General features: G+C 38.7%; 1 protein-coding gene across 2 annotated transcripts in view; it reads left to right on the plus strand.

The window, feature by feature from the left end:
• The window catches only part of FAM135B (family with sequence similarity 135 member B), a 192938-nt gene that overhangs the window by 74971 nt on the left and 96621 nt on the right, over nt 1-21346 (plus strand). For both annotated transcript variants that reach the window (XR_008974967.1, XM_057429781.1), the window contains exon 3: nt 12585-12664. Coding sequence is in view for 1 of the 2 variants with exons in the window: in XM_057429781.1 (XP_057285764.1) it covers nt 12585-12664 (80 nt within the window). In the remaining variant the exon portion in view is untranslated. The remainder of the gene's footprint in view (nt 1-12584; nt 12665-21346) is intronic.

Consider the following 21346-nt stretch of genomic DNA (forward strand, 5'->3'; position numbering starts at 1 on the left):
TATCATCCAATTTAAACTGTACAGTAGGCATCCGAATCAGGATATAGTACTGTTACTGTTGCAATCTGTCTTCATTTTGTTTTAATTCAGTTTCCACTTTCTAAATTTTCTGTAGTAGTTCCAACTAGCTGTCAGTCTTGTAGCCTTAGTACTGCTATTCTCCAGGTCTTGTATCTGAGCTACCAGTTTCTCTGTTTCTTTATCACAAGCTGTAAATTCTTGATGGGTTTCTCCTTTTCTAATAAAAACTTACTGTATTCATCCATCTTCTATTTTACTTCTGCTTGCAAAAATTCTACCTCATATTTGCTAAGCATTCCAGAAGGCTTTAATGTTACTGTATGTTTTAATCATTCTGCCAGTTCCTTAATTTTTTTACTTATCCATCTATTGCCACTGGTTTTCAAGCTGTTTTTCAAGGACTGGAATTTGCTGGTTTAGATATACAGGCTCCAATAACTCCTGATTTCTATGCAGTCATTCTTCATGTTCTACATCTTCGTAAATATTACTCATAAATATTTTCTCCTTTTGTGTCTGACACTGAAACTGTAATTTCTCCTTTGCTAAAAATTCCACTTCCAGTCCTAGAAACTGTTTGCAACAGGAGCCAAGGGGTTGTATTATTTCCTTTACAGTTTTGAGGCATATCGCTTTCTTTTTATTGCCTTATGGAGTTGTACAGGGTATGTGAAACATCAAAAAGACTAATGCTTCATTTGTACAAAAACTATACAGCTTTTGCTCTACATCTGCATCATGAAATACTGAAAAGTGTCCACATTTCCTAGCTGTTAGTGTTTGTTTCTGATTCTGTACTGAGATCTTTAGTCTTTTAGAATAGGGAATGCTGCTTTTTTTGTTGGTTTGGTTTATTTATTTGTTCCATGTATGACACAGTCATAATCTGTGTTTGCACCTCATAGAAGTTACCCATATAAATCAGGCTGACTCTCTGAATTAAGAACCTCATCTTAAGAAGAGCTGAACCATTGCAAGCCCCATACTATTTAACATGATAAAAGTGAGTGGCAAAGAGTTCTAGCAATCAAGTTCCAAAACAGAACAGGAAGAAACCCCTCTTTGAAAATCACCTGAGACATCTCAGGAAATAGCCATCAGAGTTCAAGGAGTGTCTGGATGATGTTTTCAGTCATATGGTTTAGATTTAGGCTGTCCTGTGAGGAGCAGTGAATTGGACTCGATGATCCTTATGGGTCCCTTTCAACTCGAGATATTCTATGGTTCTGTGATTTTGTGATTTGAATGCAAAAAATATAATCCCCCCCAAAATACCTTCACTTCAGCAGGAGCCACTGAAGCAGTGTCTTTGTACTTCTGAGGTAAATTTCTGTTTTGTGGCAGGTACCTTGAGAATTCCACTGGACACAGATAGAAATGTTGAATTCTCTGAGTTTAGGATGGGTGGCTCTTTTGAATTTCTCTTTGCTCTGGTACTGATCTGCCATCACTGAACTCAGTTTAATGCAATTTTGTGCATTGTCTGCTATTGCCAGAGGCTTCCACCTCTCACGTGCTGATGTATCTGAACAGAATAGAGACCTCAGGTGCTGGGTCAGTGATGTGAAGCAGGGACCGTAACACCAGATTGATATGGAGAGAAGAGGCAGCACTGAGTGTGAAATCCATTGAGGCTCCTGTAAATGTCAGGCCTTGCTGGAAAGCAATTTGCAGTCTCAGTACTGTAATGCGGTTCTCTCTTTTCCTTGTTCTACCAGTCAGTCATCAATGATCGAAACCAAATCCAGTGATGGCAGATCAGTGCCAAAGCAATGGTTGGCTGGGATCATAGACCAGGACAGCATCATGAAACTGCAAGAGCTACAGGCATAATCATGGTAGAAATCAAGTTTTACACTGAGACCATGCAATTGACTCATCTGCATGACTTTCTTCCATCAGAAATGTTCAACTTGAAACTTCAGATATTTGAACCAACAGATTCAGTAACAGCAGAATTTAGGGGTCTGCTGGATGGGCTAATTGTCATAACTTGTCCTGGGATCATAAGTCACCGAGTGTCAGATCACACTGCATGTTCACTTTGCTCAAGTCCACAAACTCCCTTCCTTTGGAAACTAGTTCAATGCCTAGAAGATACTTGGGTTTTGTATTAATTTGTGATTAGACAATTGCCAGGTTATGAATTAAGTGAAAAATCTCTCCTTGGCCTCCTGGGTTAGACATACCCATCTGTTCTCAGTCAGTTTGCACCTCTGTTTCAAAGTCACTTCGGCTTTCAGACTTCTGGGAAGTTCTGAGATAGGAGAAAAAATGTATATGTTTTAAAGCAATGGGCTCTGAGAAACTATTTCCTGGCTATCATCTTCTGTTTATCCATTTCAGTCTACAAGCAGCACAAAGACACTTTAGAACTCTCATGAGACACCATATTTGTCTTATTATAGTAAAAAAGATGTAATACAGAAGGTTGCATTAAGAAAGAAAAAGGATGACCTTCAGGAATATTCAGCTCATTTTATAACTATTAAATGATCGCTATAGAGTGCCTCTTGTTTGCACCCTGAACAGTTAAGGATTACTTATCTCTCTGAGATTATCACAGTGTCAGGTTTTCCAGGTGCTTCAGTTAGAAGAGCACAACCCTCTCTTTCTCTAGCTGTTCATATAATGTAAGAGCAGATTGAAAAAGGTGGCTACTTGACTGTGAGACTAAATTAAGTTATGTTTTCAAGGCTTTTTATTGCCTTTAAGAATAGGATATAAGTGCTCACATCTTTATTGGGGTCCTAATTTTTCTGCCCTTTCCCCATCTCTTTTCCATTTAATTTTTCATTTTACTCTGCTTTTCACCATTCCAGTACTTGCTCCTCTTCACCTCTACTTTATTATGCTGCCTGAAAGGGAAGTAAAGAGCAAATTGTTTTAAAAGGGTGGATATGGATCAAATAAAAGGTAGCATTCCTATCTAGATGAGCATAAAAATGCAAGAGTCCCTAAGGTAAGCATAAAATGAGATGTAAAGAGTGATGGTGGAGATGTAAAGAGTGCCAGTTTGTGTAACTGTCAGAGAGCTACAGAGATGGAAGGGGTGGAGCATTTATGTCCTATAGGGCACCAAGCTTCTGCATAGGACAGATGATCTGATGAAATGTATAAGAACCTAGAAGTATAAAAATTATCATGGTCGTGACTTAACGGGGTTCCAGATGAAAGCCTCAAAAACATCAAGTGCCAGGTGTGAGCTCTGATTCAGTACTGCTCTGGAATATGCCTACCATTGCTCCAGTACTGATCTGCCATCACTGTTAATACTAGTGCTCATTTGCCCAAAGCTGTTCATATCTTTTTTTCATGTTATACCCAGAGCACATGGCTCTTGATTGCTTCCAGCCTTAAGTCCTGTACTTAAGATACAGCTATCTGTTATTTGTTCCTCGGACATGCTGAGCATCTTCAGAAGATGTTGAGAACCCATGCATACTGATTGCTTGGGTGAGAATGAATCACACCAAATGCCTCTCAGGATTGCAGAACTGGGCAGCATTTGTTGTTAAAATAGGATTTTCTGTCAGAGTAAAAGAAATCAAAAATTAAAGAGAGCTGCAATACACTTAGAACTGAACAATTTGCTCTCATTGAACATACAACTCCCTTCGTCATGCTTCCTTGGTCTGAATGCTACAGCCTCTCTGTAGGTGAGAAGTTTGCCTTTAATAGACCCACTATGCCTTCTAGCTCAAGACAAGGGCTACACCACTTACTGTACTGCAAAGAGGGTATGGATTTTTGTCCTCTTACATTATTAATTTTACACCTACCTTCATTGGAGCAAGTCCACAGGAAGGCCACAAAGTTGATTAGAGTATTGGAACAGCTCTCATATGAAGACAGGCTATGATAGCTGAGGATGATCAGCCTGGAGAAGGGAAAGCTCCAGGGAACCTTACTGTGGCCTTCAATACCTTACGAGGGCATACAAGAAATCTGGAGAGGACATTTTACAAAAGCATGTAGTGATAGGACAAGGGGGAATACTTTAAACTGACAGATGGCAGGTTTAGATTGGACATTGGGAAAAAATTCTTCACTATGAGAGTGGTGAGGCACTGGCACAGGTTACCCAGAGGAGATGTGGCTGCCCCATCCCTTGCAGTGTTCAAGGCCAGGTTGGACAGGGCTTGGAGCAAGCTGCTCTAGTGGAAGGTGTCCCTGCCTGTGGCAAGGGGTTGGAACTGGATGAGCTTTATGGTCCTTTCCAACCCAAACCATTCTATGATTCTATTCTATGATTCTATCACCATAAACAAGGATCCTGTGTTGTCAGAAGCAATGTTACAGAATTTTTTATGGCTACACTTCTATTTTTTTTCACTGAAGGAAAGGAGAATTAAACTCTGTTTTGGCTGCCTTCTTAACACAGACTTTCTCCCTGCACCTTCAAGACAGGAGCTGATTTTTACTTTTCACTTTTCAAGCATGAAGCTAAGCAGATATCAGCCTTTTTTTAAGTTTCAGCTCACAATGTCTGTATAGGAAATAGTAGTGTGTTTAGTTTATTATCGATTACTGTGTTTTCTGGGAATCAGCCTGGATGATTACAGATGCTCCCTCTGTCCTGCATAAACTTTTGGAATATGTAGCAGGCAGGTCTGAGATAGTAAAACACTTGAGAATCCTTTCTGGGTATCATCAATGCAGGACAGAAAGGTCTGTTCATGTTTCCAGAGAGCGAATATGTTTTTTATTGATTTGAAAACCCTGAGTTCAAACTTCTGTATGGCAAATGAAGTTACATCTTGCATAGGGATTTGAAGTCTCTTCTCATGTTGTTTTCATGAGGGAATACATTTTTTTCCTTGCTTGAAAGGCTTTTCCTCACTGATTTCCAAACCAGCGTGCTGCAATTCAACAGAGTTTTGCAGACAGGGGCTGCTGGAAGGCAACTCCAGCACTGGTCTGAGGAGCTACAGAAGCTCCAAGCTGACTGATCAGGCTCAACATACAGTTAGCAGTGTATATTAAGGGTTGTTAATTAAAATGTAGCATAACTCTATGTCCTGGGTTCAGCAGTAGCAGTCATTTTTCTCCTTGGTAGCTGGTGCAGTGCTGTCTTTTGACTTTCAGCCTGGGAACAGAGCTGATAACAATGATGTTTTGGTTTGGCCAAGGACTTTGTGAGCTTCATGTTCTGCCAGGGAGGAGGGGAATCCAGGAGGAACCAGAGACAGGACACCTGACCCAAACTGACCAAAGAGGTATTCCATACCACAGCACATCTTGCCCAGGATGTAACTGGGAGTTAGCCGGAAGGACTGGGAGACTGCGGGGTTGGAGGACGTATGGGTCAGAGCTTGGTCGGGCTTGGGGGGTGAGTTATCTGTCGGCTGGTGGTGAGGTGTTGTATTCTCTTCCCTTGTTACTTCCTTTATCATTATTATTATTGGTGGTAGCAGTAGTTATACCTTAGTTACTAAAATGTTCTTATCTCAACCCGTGGGAGTTGCATTCTTTTCGATTCTCCTCTCTGTCCCTCTGGGAGTAGGGGGAGGGAAAGAAGGGGGGGAGTGAGTGAACGAGTTACCTGACTGGGTTTAAACCACGACACTCTTCATCAGGGACTGTAGCAATAAGACAAGGGGTAGCAGGTTCAAACTCAAATGGGGGGACGTTTACATTAGGTGTAAGAAGTTCTTTATGGTGAGAGTAGTGAGACACTGGAGCAGGCTGCCCAAGAAAGTTGTGAATGCTCCATCCCTGGCAGTGTTCAAGGCCAGGCTGGACAGAGCCTTGGATAACATGTTTAGTGTGAGGCATCCCTGCCCATGGGAGGGGATTAAAACTGGATGATCTTTAGGTCCTTTCCAATCCCAGGTATTCTGTGATTCTATAATTTTGGATGAAACCTTCATTCTTGGAGCTTTTCAGTGTAACTAAAAGCAGGTGGAAGCCGTGCAGTTTTGAACTCCTCTGGCTGTGTTACTGAGCTGCAGGAATGATCAGGGAGGAGAAGTCTGGTCTGTCAGGGTTCCTTGTGGTCTGGTTTGGTAGCATGATGTATCAATATTATCCAACAAATTGCTTCTCTCAGTCTAGTAATCCCTGGGCTTTACAATACCATTATCAGTCAATGGCAGGGGAAGACAAGTAGGCAGCAACTTGTAGGACTACATGAGAGCACTGGCATTGACCTGAGAGGATGAAGCAAAGGAAGGATGGAGTCCAAAGTGTCTGTACCATGGCTGGTACCAGCCTGCTCCTTTCATCTGTCTCTCTGTGTTGGTTTTGATATAAATCCTTCAGGATTAAGTACTGCCCTGTGATAAAACATGTTATTCTCCTAAAATTAAATATCTCATCTGTGAATTTGTGTACAATGTAATAATTACCAAAGACAGCAAAACCCCTGAATGCTTTTACACCCTGCCTGATCGCAAGGGAGCACTTAACATATGAGAGTGATCTTGGTGCTCCTGAGTAGAGGCCTGACCACTGCAGTGCCAAGAGACTGAAAGTTGTCAGTAGCTCTGCTTCTTGAAGGGGTAGACAAGGGAGGGCAGTGTCATCCAACACATCCATTAGTGGAATGAGGCTCATGAGGGCATTAAAGCCATTAAAGCATGGCTTTAATGTCAGCATGCTAGATGAGTCAGTACAGACTATCAGGGATTAATATGTGTCCAGGCACAGGAAAACAAAACAAATGTTCAAATTACATACTTAATTTTAAAGATAAGCAATTCACAAATAGCCAGTGAAGGTGGTGATGGCAAATTCATTGCTACATGGGTGACCCGTGCAGTCTGTCTTGAAAAAGGGAAGAGACTTGGAGTGCTATGCACTGCCTGCATAAATAACATTGGTCCTGCAAATAAGAAGGATCCATGTCCTATAAAACATTTGGCAAGGTATCGAGCTTTCCCTGAAAGAAAATTGTCTTTTCATTCCTGCTTCTGTTTGGAAGTTGTTTCATGATCTTTGCAAGCTACTACTTCTTATGTCTAAATTGCATTTATTCATGGACAGTTTATATGCAGTTGTTCTTGTGCCAATGTTGTATTTTCTTGTACCTCACTCCTCTTCCTTCCTGATGTTTTTCCTCCCAATGTATTTATAGATGGAGAAGGGAGCTGATTGCTGTGTTTTGATGAGTTAAGTGTGCCAAGTTCCTTTAGTTCTTTCCTTAAAATCAGCTTGCTGTTTCCTGATCTTTGCTTCACAGCTCCTGTTACACATTAGCTGGCAATTTTCTATGGTCTCCCTGCTTTGCTGAGGTCTAAATAAGCTTTTCTGCACTCATCTTTAAAAAGAAAAAAGAAGAAACACAAACAAGCTGCTTATTCAAGGAGATGCACCGCTTAATGAGTCAGACTTAGCCTAATAGTAGTAAAACAGGAATTGCATTGGAATTTCTCGTTTATTTCCTAATTATTCTTTCCTTCAAAACCTACCATAAAACCTTAAGTATTTCTGGGGCTACAATCAGGGACCCATAGTCATGTCTATTTCAGCACCTTTGCAAAATGACTGCTTAGCTTCTGCTCATCACCAGCCCTTCTGTACCTCTATGGATTTATTGGATTTGTGGTAAACCTGTATCACAGAGTGTTCAGTTCACATGTCAGTTCTGCCAAGGTTCTCCAGCTTTATCTTCACAAAGCATGCTGACCTCTTTGATTTTGGCACCTTGGCTGTAATCTTTTTCAAAGCTTTGTATTCCTTCCCTTTAGCCTTCTCATTTGTGCTCTTCATAAAAAAAAAAAAAAAAGAGGAGGACAAAATAGCTTGTTTGTTTTGGAGGCAATATCTCATCTATCATTAACGTCAGTCCCACATAAACATCAGGTAGTCCTTTCCTGCACATAAGTGGTGGAGAACCTCTTGTAACTATTTTGATGGCTTTTGCTGTGTTTACCTCCGCCTGATTTTCTAGTGTTAGGCATTGATTTTGACCTCCAGATCCTGTTCCTATTCTTTGTATTTTTTCTCTTCATGCCTCACATCATTTTGGAGAGGTTCAAGCAGCTGGGCAGATATAAAACCCCTGTCTGCAAGATTCCTTCCCAAGCCTGATACACAAACAGCAGCTACTTATACAAAGAGGGAGAAGCCACATCTGCGCATTACCTCCACCCAGACAATCTCAAGGCTCTGCTAATACAATGTCCACACATCAAATGTTCCACTCAAGTAAGAACAGGCCATGGAGACTCTGAGAGAGCTCCAGCCACTAAACTGATCCATCTTTTGTTTGGGTGAATTGGAATAGGCTAATGAGCATAATCAGTATATGAGGCTACTTCCTAGTGAGAGTATTTAAAGCCAGCTGGAGGTAATTTGCTTCAACCTGAGGAAAACCAGAAGCACTCTACCTGTTGTTTCTCAGCATGTTATGTGCCATTCCTAGTCCAGACAGTACTTAACTGTAACAAAATGAGTGGTCTTAGCATGTCAGAACTATTTTCCTTCTACTGTCCTGTTAGCAGGGACTGCGCACAGTACTCAGTTATACAACAACATGGATTATTTTAGAGGTACTGACAAAAAGAGTGCTTTATTTGTTGTTTCTGCTCGTATTAACCTGGTTCTCTTTTACATCTTGGTCTCATTATTACTTGTGTTGGCATATTCAAAAGGTGTGTAGGGCAATGGGGTGGAGAATTAGAGTTACTTATCTATTCTTATCTATTCATCATTTGCTACTGAAGAAAAAAATGGGATTCTGTGTCTTGCAGCAGCCTGCATTTTGATCAGAAAAAGCCCCCTCACAACGCACAAACTATTGTGAAGTAACATCCAGCTTTACAGTGTGAAAGCAAGAGCCTTCATTTTTATGTTTTTGCTTAGGCATAACTGTTAAGAAGTTCCTCCCTCTCTGCAGAGACTTAGAGGAAGTTCTGGGGAGAAATGGATGATATTTGTCCATCTTACGATTTAATATTGAAATGTGGTGTAAAAATAGAAAAAAAAAAACCAAACAAACAACAGTTAATGGGTTTTATTCAGTTTCCTGTATGGAGGTTATTTATTTTAAGTGGACAACAAGAGGTCTGGTGAAACTCACATGAGGATGTCTTTAGCTCCTTTGGAGCTGTTGTTGCTGTTGTTACTGAAACTGGCATTGAAAAATGACTTGTTCTCAAAGATTTTCAGGGAAAATATTCAATTTAAAAAGGAGTAAATTGATAAATTGTGAGCATTTCCATTTCTATTTAATTTTTAATGCAATGTGTGGATTTGAGCCTCTAATACTTTAATTCCTTGTGTGTTAATTTCCATGAAAATCACTGGCATTGGGGACTTTGATCTGAGATCCTCTACATTACTGTCCTTTTCTGCCATTCATCTAATTGACCAAAAGTGTCACTATCTTGATGTGCAAGGAATTGCAATGTGTACATATGCACAATTGCACAAATCTTGAATATTCAAAAGCCTCTTACGTCTTCTGGGCATAGGACTGTTCTCTAAATTCTTTGTTTAGGAAGAATGTATCTAATTCCAAATTGCTTTAATTGCAAATTGTGTTATCAAGGCCAAACCTTTTGGCATCAGGTGCCAAATAATATGCAATAAATAATTTATTAGTAACTGATAAATGCCATGTTTTTTTATTAAGAGTGAAAACAACTCTGGTTGCCTATGAAATATGAGTAGCATTTTCTGGCTATATTCCTTACTACTCAAGACCTTACTAGTCTCCAGATTCTCTTTATATTTGGAACTTCAATCTTAGAGTTTAACTGTAATCTGAGTGTTCCTTAGGTTTCTATGGCTTTTTTACGTAGTTTTTATTTTGGGCAGTGGGTTCACAGGAAGATGTCTATTTATGACTTACAGGGTATCTGACATTCAAATTAAGGGGAAGAACCAGGGAAAGGTTAAAATAAGATGAAGACCTAGTTCCTTAATGTTATTACAGTGAGTACCTTTTGCAAAGGAAATAATAAAGAGTGGAAATGACCTTGTTATGAAGCCACTAGGATTGAGGTACCTTCATGTGTTTTTGATATTCAAGGCTGTATTGTAGTCAACAGTTGTAGTCTGGACAGTGAGTGAAGAAAAAGTCTGCTCAACATCCTCTCTTAGGACCTGAATGTCTGTAAGTCTATTGAGAGTTTTGATTATATGGCCATTGAAACTGGCACCTTAGGCACCTATGTGTAGTCTCTTCAGCTTTAGGTGACCTGATCTGGAGCACCAGCCAAGCCACTGGAAATCAGTTTCCTAATGGAAGTATTTAGGGCTTCTTGAGATGCTTCTGAACATGAGACACATGATGAGGGAAGGCAGACATTATCATAGGGTGGCAGTACGTAGTCACTTGGTTATTTCATGGAGGGGCTGCAGCCTGTGGAAAGTTCCACATTGAAACAGGGAATGTGAGAGGAGCATGGAGTGACAGAGGGACTGTTATGGAATGACTTAATTCCCATCCCCGTTCTCCTGTGCTGCTCGGGAAGAGAGGAGTTAGAAAGAGTTAAGGTGAGCCTGGAAAGAAGGGGGTGGTGTGTGGGGAGGTGTTGTTTCAGTGTTTGATTTTGTTTCTTTCTACCCAGTTGTGAATAAATTACATTAATTTTCCCCAAACTGAGTCTTTTTTGCCTGTGATAGTAACTGGTGAGTGATCTCCCTGCTTTATCTCATTCTCTTTTTCATCCTGTTTTCTCCTGCTGTCCTATTTATTAGGGGAGTGAGAGACCACGTGTGTGGGAATTTGGCCCTTAGTCAAGGAAAACCCACCACAGTCTTATACAGCAGATCTGAAACAGCTATAAGTCTAGTGGAATGGGCATGTAGTAAAACATATCTCCATACTGAGTGTCCCATTACACCACTGTGGCAATCATTTAATTCCACATTACTGTTATCTGAAAAAGTTTATACTGTATGCATAGTCCGAATAGGTACTTTTGGCAGTTAAAAAAATTGCATTTCATATAACTGTAATGGGAATACCAAGGGTCTTAATGCATAAGGTGTCCCTTAAGGCATGAGGTGTCTCTGTCCATAGGAGGGGGGTAGGAACTAGATGATCTTAAGGTCCTTTCCAACCCTAACTATTCTATGATTCTCTGATTCTATAATTCTTGCACTTACTCGGCAATAAATCAAGAGCAATTGCATTAATTAAAAGCTCTTACAACAGTGCAAAGACGGCATAAGGCAGAGAAAGATCAAGCAGTTCAGGTTTAATTGCTGTTATTTTTAACTAGGTACTGCATTTCTTTTATTTTCTTCTGTGAAAACTAATACGTAAGTGGAGAGTTTTCATGCCAAAGTTCTGACCTAAAAAAGATACCTAAAAATGTCAGAGCTCATGCTGGAATTATATCCAAGTTGGCAAGGATCTACCAGTTGGAGTAGGTAGGGTAATGTGAGCTTTCAGCTGTGAAGGACCTTGGTGCAATTGGCTCTAAAGTGTTTTCTCTTTCTCCCCATCAAACCTCTTTCTTCAGCTTTTAACCTAGCAGACACAGAGATCTGGTTTATCCACTGTTAGAGCCCTAGCAAAGGTACTATTGGTAACTGTAACCTGTATGAGCTGTTTATACAGCAGTTCACAGAAAACTGGTGTTCTGACTGTTCATTTCCACAATACAGTTGTGGTCCTCTAAAGAAATAATTTTGTGTCTTAATGTCTTTAAGTGTTAAGTAGATATTAACAGTTATAATTTAAACTTCATTATTGTATTTACAGTCTTAAACACAAATCAGGCCAAAAATATCTGTAAACACTAGTGAGATATGAGGAATTTATCAACAAATAGACCAAACAAAGAGTAGGGGGGAAAAGGCAGCAAAAGGAGAAATAACACCAATGTGGTGTTACAGCAGGTCAGTGGGAGATCTGTAAACAGGCAGAGGTGTCCTGATCTACAGTGTAGTGGATTAGGTACTTTACTGTGCACTGCCTCCTATTTCTCATTCATGAAAGTAGTGATGAAGGAAGACTGGGATGAGTTTTATTACTCTGTTTAGACTGAGCTCATAATTGCAAATGTTCTAAAGTAACCTGCACTGTATGTAGCAGGCCAGTGAAATTGCTGGTTTTCTTTTCTGTCTTCTTTCACCTAACATAGTGATTACCTATGGGATTGCAAATAACTAGAATACAGCTGGTTTAGATATGATTAATGCTAACATTTTCATGATATGGTAGCCTCAAGAGGGAAGAGCAGAATGATAATCACTATGTACAAATTGAATTTTCCTAGATATGAGCACATATCTTGTTTTCCCACAGAAGTTTCCTCTTTGTTTTTTCCACTTGTCTGATTTCAATGCCTTTTGTTGTAGATATTTCTCTCTGTTTCTTTTCCCTACTTGAAGCCAAGAGCTTTTCACAGTCTGTCCTCATCAGTCACACATCAGGCCCTTGTGTCCACTCTGCCTGCTGTAAAATAGGAGGGGCCTGATTAAAATCAGTGCAAACCCACTTTAGTTAAAACTAAAAAGCAAAAGGCTCAATATTTCTGAGCCTGCCCATTCTCTTGAGCGCTCCTGTTTGAGTGCAATTGCCCAGGACATGTTCTTAACAGAATTTTGGATTGAATCAAGTGGTCACCTATAACATGTAATATTTAATTCTTTCCTTCCAGGTATTACCAGATAAGAGCTGGACTGAAGATCCCACCCAGGCTTCCCCACAGGCTGTTTGCTACGATTGCAGGACAGACAGGTAAGCAGGTCCCAGAGAGATGTGACAATGACTGGAGGTGGGGCAGCATGGAGGGGGAGAGTGTGTGTGTGGAACAATGAGCCTGGATTTGGTTCCAAAACTGTATTTCCCTCATAATTAGTAGCTGTTCATCTCTCTGTTCTGGTATGGGTTTGGGCTTTGAGTTTTGGTGCTCGTGTCCATCAGAAAAGCAGAGCAAATTCTCATTGCTTTATCTGCAAGCAGTCCTTCCTGTATGTGGCTTTCCTTTCTGACAATGGAAAGAGTTGGTTTGCTATTCTAAGTGATTTCTGGTTGAAAATTCTTTCAGTGTGTTGTGGGTTGACCCTTGCTGGTTACCCAAGAGGTGCTACCACTATCACTGATGGGCTTAGACTTGACCATCAGTGGGTCTTTATTGGAGACGGCTGGTGTTGGATCCACTGGATATGGGGGAAGCTTCTGGCTGCTTCTTACAGAAGAAACCCCTGCAGCCTCCCTTCTACCAAAACCTTGCTACATAAATCCAATGCACAATATTAACAACAGCTTTTAGAGAATAACTACAAGAGTCCTTTTGACTCAATATTATGCATAGAGGAAACACAAATGTAGTGCAGGATTAATGAGTTCCTGAACTTTGGGGATTTTAATTCTTAAATTTGAGAATTTTCCAGTTTAATATTGTTCTGTGGATTACAGGTTCTTGAGCAAAATGTACTTTTCAGTCTGGAAGTCTGGTTCAATGAAAAGGCATTCTAATACAAAGATACATATAAATGCAAAATGATTAGACAAATTATATTTGTATAAAATGTAAAAATTTGTACAAAAATATGAAGAAATCACCTGAAAAGATTTCCCAGACTCAGAATTCGAATAAAGAAATATCTTTAGGAAATAAATACATAATGTAGTCCAGGTTTGGAAAACCTCTTCGTATGAAAATCTCCAAAGAAGAAAGAAAATTATTTTTCATCACCTTCCAGTATAATTCACCCTTGGCATATCCAGAATCCCCTGGAGTTCCTTTGCTCTCTGGAAATGTCCTCAAATTACAGTAGTTTCTGGCATAACTATTCTTGAACTAATGGAATACTCCCAGTATGAAGATAGCTGCAATTCTACATTCTATGGGTAAAAAAACCCTCAAGAACCTGCAGTAAACCCCCCCAAACTACTCATATTCTGCATTGAACCAGGCATGGCTGCATTATTTAAGGAAGAAACTCAATGACTTTCTCTGTTTACTTTTCATTCAGATTAGTATTTTCTTAAGTGTCTCCTCTTCTTTCACCCCAGTTAAAAGCAACTTATGTAAAAGCATGGACAGGAGAGAGGCAAGAGAGGCTGTGTGGTTACAGAATTAGCAACTGACTTTCATAGTGCTAATGCAATCCAGACTCAAGCCTAATAGCTTTATAGGGCATCAAGACGTGGATATTTAAGCTGTTAAGGGTTTAAACAGTTTTTCCTTGGCTATTTTCACAAGTACTTCCTAATTGATTTCATAGGTCTGCAAGAGTCATTTAATGGGTCTGAACTTGAAGGCAAACACGCAATAACGTTCTTTTGGTTCTCATGCCACTGATCTTTCTCAGTATGGAGATAGCTGGGATGGAACTAATTGAATTGTTGTGCATGTTTCAGGAAGACACACCTATTAAAGTTGTACTGCAACAAAACAAGGGTGTTATAAAATAGTGAATAAACTCCTTCCTCAGCAATGAGAATGAATGCAAAATAGGTGGGATTCATGACTTAGGTTTAAAGGAAGTATTTTCTATATTTTCCTTTTCAGGTTCATAGGGTTCATCTATAAGAACTGGAAGATATTTTGAAAACAATTATGTAATTTTATAAAGTAATATCTGTGAATATAGATAGTAATAAAATATATAAAATATGGAAATATATAAAATAAAGAGATAGTATTTATCTTCCACTACATGTGGCTTTTTCATTAAATATTGCGGGATTTATGATAAACCCATGGGAACTGACAGCATTAGCAATGTTTGCTTCCTACTAGATGCTTTCAAAAACAGAGGCCAAACCCTTTCGTTGTATTGGTGGTTGCCAGCCAAATCTGCCTAGCAAAGACTCCATCTATGACGCAGGACCAACAGGGTATACAGGAGGCCTTGACAACCTATTACAGGGTCCACATGTTGGAAGTATTCTGTCTACATTGTGAGAAAAGAATGGGCTATGTGCTACAGCTGAAGCAAAGGGAAGTCATTCTGGAGCCCAGTATCTCCTCTGATTTGGTCCTTTAGTTCATCAAGGCTGACATTAGCTTATATTGAGTCAGGTTGCCTGAACATATGTATGCTGTACATATGTACACTCATATATATATTCATAAAAATATATACATTTCATTCATACCACTACACATTTTTAGCAAGGTAGCTTTCCTAAAGACTTTCTCAACAATTAAAAGAAGAGAAAGAATGAGGCTTGTCCTGCAAAGTCTTTAATTGCTCTCATTCAGGTTTTAAACCCCTCATGACCTTTAGCTTCCTGTCTTTGAATAGATGTCATGACTGATGCAGCCTGCTTTTGGGTTATAATGAAAAAATGATGCTCTCTACTTGTTCTTGTGCATCTCATAACAGCACATACACCATTGGCCTCAGCATTGGTTCTGCAGGGCTGAGCAAATGCAGACATATCTTAAAACTAAATGCCAGCAAGGCCTTCTTGAGTGAATTTATGGGACTTTTACATATGCCACCATGTGATGGTGTCCACCTGCAGCATATGGTGGGCTGAATCTACATGAATTAAGCACAAACAGCTAAAGGAACAGGGAAAGAGAATATGCCACCTCACAGTTGCACACCTCACGGTTGCACATTTGTATAATTATCTCATTGGTTGAGTTGTTTTATTATCCACTAAGTGCCTTAAGTAAGTTTTCAGTTTTCAGCTGTCCTATATTTTGGAACTGTTTTTAGAATTCATGGAAGTTATGATTCACTGATTTCCAGGTTATAGAGACTAGATAAAAGAGTTCAGGACCTTAAAAACATATCTTTAAAATATTTTTATTTTAAAGTTAACCCATTGATTAAAAGTCACTGATTAAAACACTGCGAGAATAACACTGGTCAGAAATAGTTACGATTAGCTGTTTTAAATTGATTTCCTACCCCACCTGAAAGAATGGGAAATGGTGGAGACCAGGAAAGCAGTATAAATGAGAATTACTTAAGGAAGATGGTATGCATGAGATAAATCTTAGCAGCGTATCTATAAAGAATATGAGGGTAGATTACACGGTTGAAGATGCCAACTAAGTCAAATCTCTGGAAAAGTACACATTTTCATTTCCTCTGCAGTGTTTCACACTAATCTACACACCTCCTGGAAGCATTGCTGCTGAGAGAGAATTATTCTTTATTAGTGGAAGTTGCAGTCAGGTTTTTTTTTAAACGTTCTGGTTTTAGACCAACTATGCCTCATTCTCACGTACTGCAACCATGGAAAGCTGCTTGCCCATCTGCTTGCCTAGCTGTTTACCTTACAGGCCAAGGAAACTGTTTTGGTGGTGAATATTAACTAAAGAAATTACTTAGGACTTTGATTTGTGTTCAGATTTCTTTTGTTTCTCTCATCCAGATGTACCACATTGTCAGTTTTCAAAACTTTTCAAACAGACAAATATTTCTGAAAACTTGGCCAGAGAATCTAATTACAAGCAGTATGAAGTATTTAAGAAAAAATATTACCTGCCAGTTTATTCCTTATTAGATTGTAGCAGTGCTCCATCTCATTCTAGTCAATTAAATTGGGTTATTGTCTAGAAGTACAGAAAGCCAATGACAGCTGAGGAATGCGGATCTTCCTTAATATATCTCATATAAGTCTGGGGAGATAAGATGCAATATGTGTTCCAGACAAGTCAAGAAAAGGTACCGATGACTGCTATTATACTTTAACTCTTTTGACTGGTGATGTAGAGGTGCTTCATGTGCACGTAGTTTGATGATTTTTCATAAAATGAAATTATTTGACATTAAGTGACAAGAAAAAAATAGCATAATTTAAAATTGTGACATAGGAAAGTAGGAGAAAACAAAGAATAACGCAGTAGCCTGTGTCTGCCTTCTCTTATAAATTAAATGTTGATCTGTGGCTACCTTGCACCTAAGACCTAATTTAAGGGGCTATTTGTATTTGTGATATCTGCCTTAATGCTTTGTGCTTGTTTTTATGGAACAATTAGTGATTCTAGTCTCTATTAGGGAGCGTTTCAATATCTCAAAGAAGTTCCTGGTGAAGGAATTCTACTAAGATGATTCAAGAAAAATCTTTTATTGTAAATGGATTCTTGACTTAGTCAAAACAAGCATTTGCAGTTAGTTGCTCATTAGAGCAAGAAGAAAGAGACCCAATCTTGTGAAACAGTAAGAAATTGCAGTCATTAGTTTCAATAACTTTTGGAAAGGTAATTTCTGCTTACATTAAGTGAGGACAAGTTTATTGCTTTTGAAGTATGAGAAAAGGGGGGAAGGGAAGGGGAGAGATTCATGCTTTAACAAACCCATGAGTTTCTTTTAAAAGATTATTAAAGTAATCTGAAAACAAATATGCATTTTATGTATAAAATAAAACATACCTGTCAAATACAAATTATATCTAGAGAGGACCTTACTGTGAGAGAAGTTTAGAGATGAGTTGTCTTAGGGAACCTCATTAGCTGTGAGATTATACAAGATGGTCAGGCATTTTAAGAATTGTTAATCCACAATTCAAGTATTCTTTCTTGGAATGCCTATTCTATGATATTCCAAGAGAGAAGAAGAATGGAACCAAAGAAAAAGATGAAAAGCAGTAAACCGAAGATATCTCTGACTGATGTGTTACTTCTGTGTGTATGTCCCAGACTTCTTCCAGTCAAGGCTTTTTCATAGGCCAAAGGAATGGAAGCTGAAAATACGTATTTGTGGCTGGGAGATTTTCCATTGCAGACCCTGAACTGTGCAGGACACCTTTGTTTCTCCCCTCCAGAAGCTTGGGCAGACCATGCAGATGGCAGTGGGGTTAAGCAATGGTTTTGGAGATGCAGAGCAGCATCACAGCTCAAAATTGAGACCTTGTCAGTGGAGGAGGCAAGAACTCTGAAAGACCTGTAAGCACCAACATGTGCCACAAGTCTCTTCCTCTAGGCAGTCAGTCTGAGACACAAACCTGTCATCAGTGGCCACCTGAAGGTCTGGCAGAAACAGAGTCCAGTTGTTCAGAAGCAGTGCTCCAATGCAGTATTTCTGCTGCTTGAGGCCAAAAATGACCTTCATCTCTGTAGTTAAATAGGCCATACAGCTTTTTCAGACCTATCATTCCAGTATGGTTTCGCCTTCACAGAGCTCTCTTCTTTTACAGGTTTACTTGCATGTTTTTGATTTCCCCACACAGTGATCCTTGCTGCCTTCAGTCTAATGTACAGTTCAGTCTTGTAATTTACACTAATTCAGGAGGTGAATTGCATCCAGACAACTGTTTCCTCCTGCAATGCACTGCTGAAAAAAATAAGTGGTGTCCTACTGTGCTGTTCCATACTTTACTCAGGCAATTCTCTCATCTGAATTAATCTTTGGAATAAATATATAGTGTCAGCTACAGAGTTAGGTAACAAAACAAATGGGTATTTGCTCACTTAAGTTTCCAAAGCACAAGATTATTTTCAGACATGAATTCTCTAACTGAACAAGGTTCTTAGGGAACAGGTAATGAATTTGGAAAAATATATAAACAATACAAAAAGCATAGATTATGTTTATTTTGACAAAACATTATGTATTTGAGAAAGCAAAGACAAAACTTATTGCTGAAGTGGGGTAGCTATTCCATCATCTCGTATTTCAGTGTGTCTGAGAAAGTCATTAGCTTATAGAGCAATACAGTGATAAGCTACTGTACTTATGTTAGGGTCTTTCATACAAGGAAATTAATAGCACATCTTGCTTTTTATCATCACTGAATCTAAGTATTGGTGGAGAGGTAGTTTTATGTAATTCTTTCCATGAGGCTAATTCAAAATGCCAAAAGGCAAGGTTAAGGTACAGGATTCATCTCAAAAAATGTGCAGCTTTAATCAAAAGTCACGCTGAGAGAGAAAACATTTCTGAACTTTGTCTTCTTTAGAATTTATTTAAACTAAATATAACATCTGCATTTATTCTAAATATGTATATGCTAAACATAGTTTTTCAAAACTAAACCAAGTCATTTCAAACATTTAAATAGGAAAATGATGATGCATTGAAAGAGTTTGTGCCTAAAAAATGTTGTCTTTGCACTTTCAAAGCAGGCTGATTTTAGCTCAATTGTAAAAATGGAGTGTCTGCATGAGTACTCCTTTGCTAAAGAATGTGTATTTATCAGACTTCAGTAACCGAGTTTTCAAGCCTTCTAAAAAACAGATATAGAACTCAGCGCATGTAGATAAATGTGGCAGGTTCAGCCCTGATTCGTTGCCTTTAGAGTCTGCATTTTCAGAAGTCACTGATCATTTGTATTGCTTCAGTCTTTTTTTTTTCTTTTTCTTTTTTCTTTAGCCTATAACACTAAAGTTTCAGCAGAAAGATAACTCTGAAACTGGAATGTCAAAATGGGCCAACTAAATAACCTAACAGAGCTTCAAATCTGCAATAAGTTACAATATTTCTTGTTCACTGAGTGCCAAAAAAAGTGCAGTTACATTATAAAACATATAGCTTGTGACAAATTGTTAAAATCTTTGCAGTCAGCTGTTAGAACTAGTATATATCAATTTTGTATAGAACACAGGAGGCAAAGCCACAAAATGTACTCATAATTCTATGCATGAGACAACCCTGTTTTACCAGCAAAGCTCTTTCAAATCTGTCATCAAACCAGAATAGGTTTACCTTAGCAGTTCATGGGAGTTATAAATTCCTGTGAGCTCCAAGTACCTGCAGGAATGGAAGAGCAGATTTAGTGCTAAGACTGAATAACAGGTATATTGTCTTTCTACAGATATAACAGATAAACCTGAAACTTTGTCCTGCTTCTCCTGAATTCACTGTGAACTTGGGAGAGTAATGAGCAACTGACAGCTGTAATAACCTCATATCCCCTCTGGGTAGCAGAGGGAACACAACATACAGAATAGAGGTCTATAAAAACACCAGAAAACTCTGCAGAAGATGTTACTATGCTGCATTTATGTTAGTTAAGAAAAAAGCAGACTCACAACTGAGTGTTTCATACAATCATAGGATAGTTTTAGGTTGAAAAAGACCTTTAAAATCATTGAGTCCTATTATAAACCCAACATTGTCAAGCCCACCTTTAAACCATGTTTAGCATGCAGCATAACTGTAGCCATGTGTTAGAGGATTCAAGTAAGAAGCTTGTTTGACCAAGATGACATTCTTGGTCACATCAGCCTCTTCATAGTTTTACCTTCAGATTTAGCAGGTCATTCTGGATTGAAGGTTTTGCTACCCAGTTGAGGTGATGGATAAAATGTCACACCAGTCATCTGAGCTGAAAGACACTGGGGTCTTAAGTAGTATTAACTAAATGGCTATAGTTTCAGGAAGGTGCAGCTCTATTTTTGAATGGGGACCACAAGTATCTCTAAGCTTGTCTTTAAAAATACTTACAGATGGTGGATTATTTCCCAATGTTCTGCTAGGCAAATCATTACAGATATGCCACAGGGAGTGATGGCTTCTTGAGAGTATAGGTCATCAGGATGTCCTAGTAACTATGGAACACAGAAGATCATAAAAAATTAGGATTCAAATGTTCTGAGATCTATAGATGACAGTTCCAGTGTAAGAAGTAGATATTCATTAGTTGAAACATATATATATATATATATATATATATATATTCTTGACAGCTCCAGGTAAAGTGGTTCTTTCCTGGGAAGGGTATCTTACATGATTCATATATAAGCTTTCTAACAAAACTTTTTTCTCCAAGTTTTCTGTACTAGCAGGAAACGGTTGTCTTGTAATGATGTGTTAGGCTGTATTCTAAGGGCAGGCAATAAATCATAAGTAGCCTGAGTTATAGCTGTAAGATGGAAGAAGCCCTGTAAACCTGTGACTAAGGATAAAAATCATCTTATCTAACTTCTGATGTCTATGCTGTGGGTGTCTCCACCTAAGCAAATCAGTCTCTCTTTATAGTCAAAGGAGAGAAAAAAGTAATTTGAGGGAGTAATTTAACATGTCTATTTTAAGACGAGTTGAATCACACCTATTTCTGTCCGTTTACTATAAAAGAAGTTACAGGAACTTTTGCAGAGGGAGGCATTCCCATTGTACTTGTAAATGAGCTGGCATAAAAAGGCTGTGATTTCACTTTGTGCCTTCATGTGTCTGTGCAAATTAGGCACGTAACAGTGAAAAGTAGGAAAGGTGACAAGGTCAACAGAGAGCAAATGGTACCCTTGTCTTTCCCAGCAAATAATCAAAGATAATAACTTGATTCACGTTTTGCATAATGCTTCCAAATGGTTTCTCAGGATAAAAATAAAAGAGCTAGGAGATGACTTCAGTGAGGGAACAACTTTCTTATTATTTTCTTTATTAACAGGAAAAAAAAAGACTTTCCTTTTGGAATGGCAAAATGATTTATTAATTGAAAAGGAAAACGTGGAAGTGATGTAGTTTGTTTATATTTTGTAAGACTAAAACTATGATTGCATTTTCACCA

The sequence above is a fragment of the Pezoporus wallicus genome, unplaced genomic scaffold, assembly GCF_028554395.1.
Source record: "Pezoporus wallicus isolate ANWC-B61680 ecotype Strahan unplaced genomic scaffold, APGP_CSIRO_Pwel_v1 contig_7545, whole genome shotgun sequence".
NCBI lineage: Eukaryota > Metazoa > Chordata > Aves > Psittaciformes > Psittacidae > Pezoporus > Pezoporus wallicus.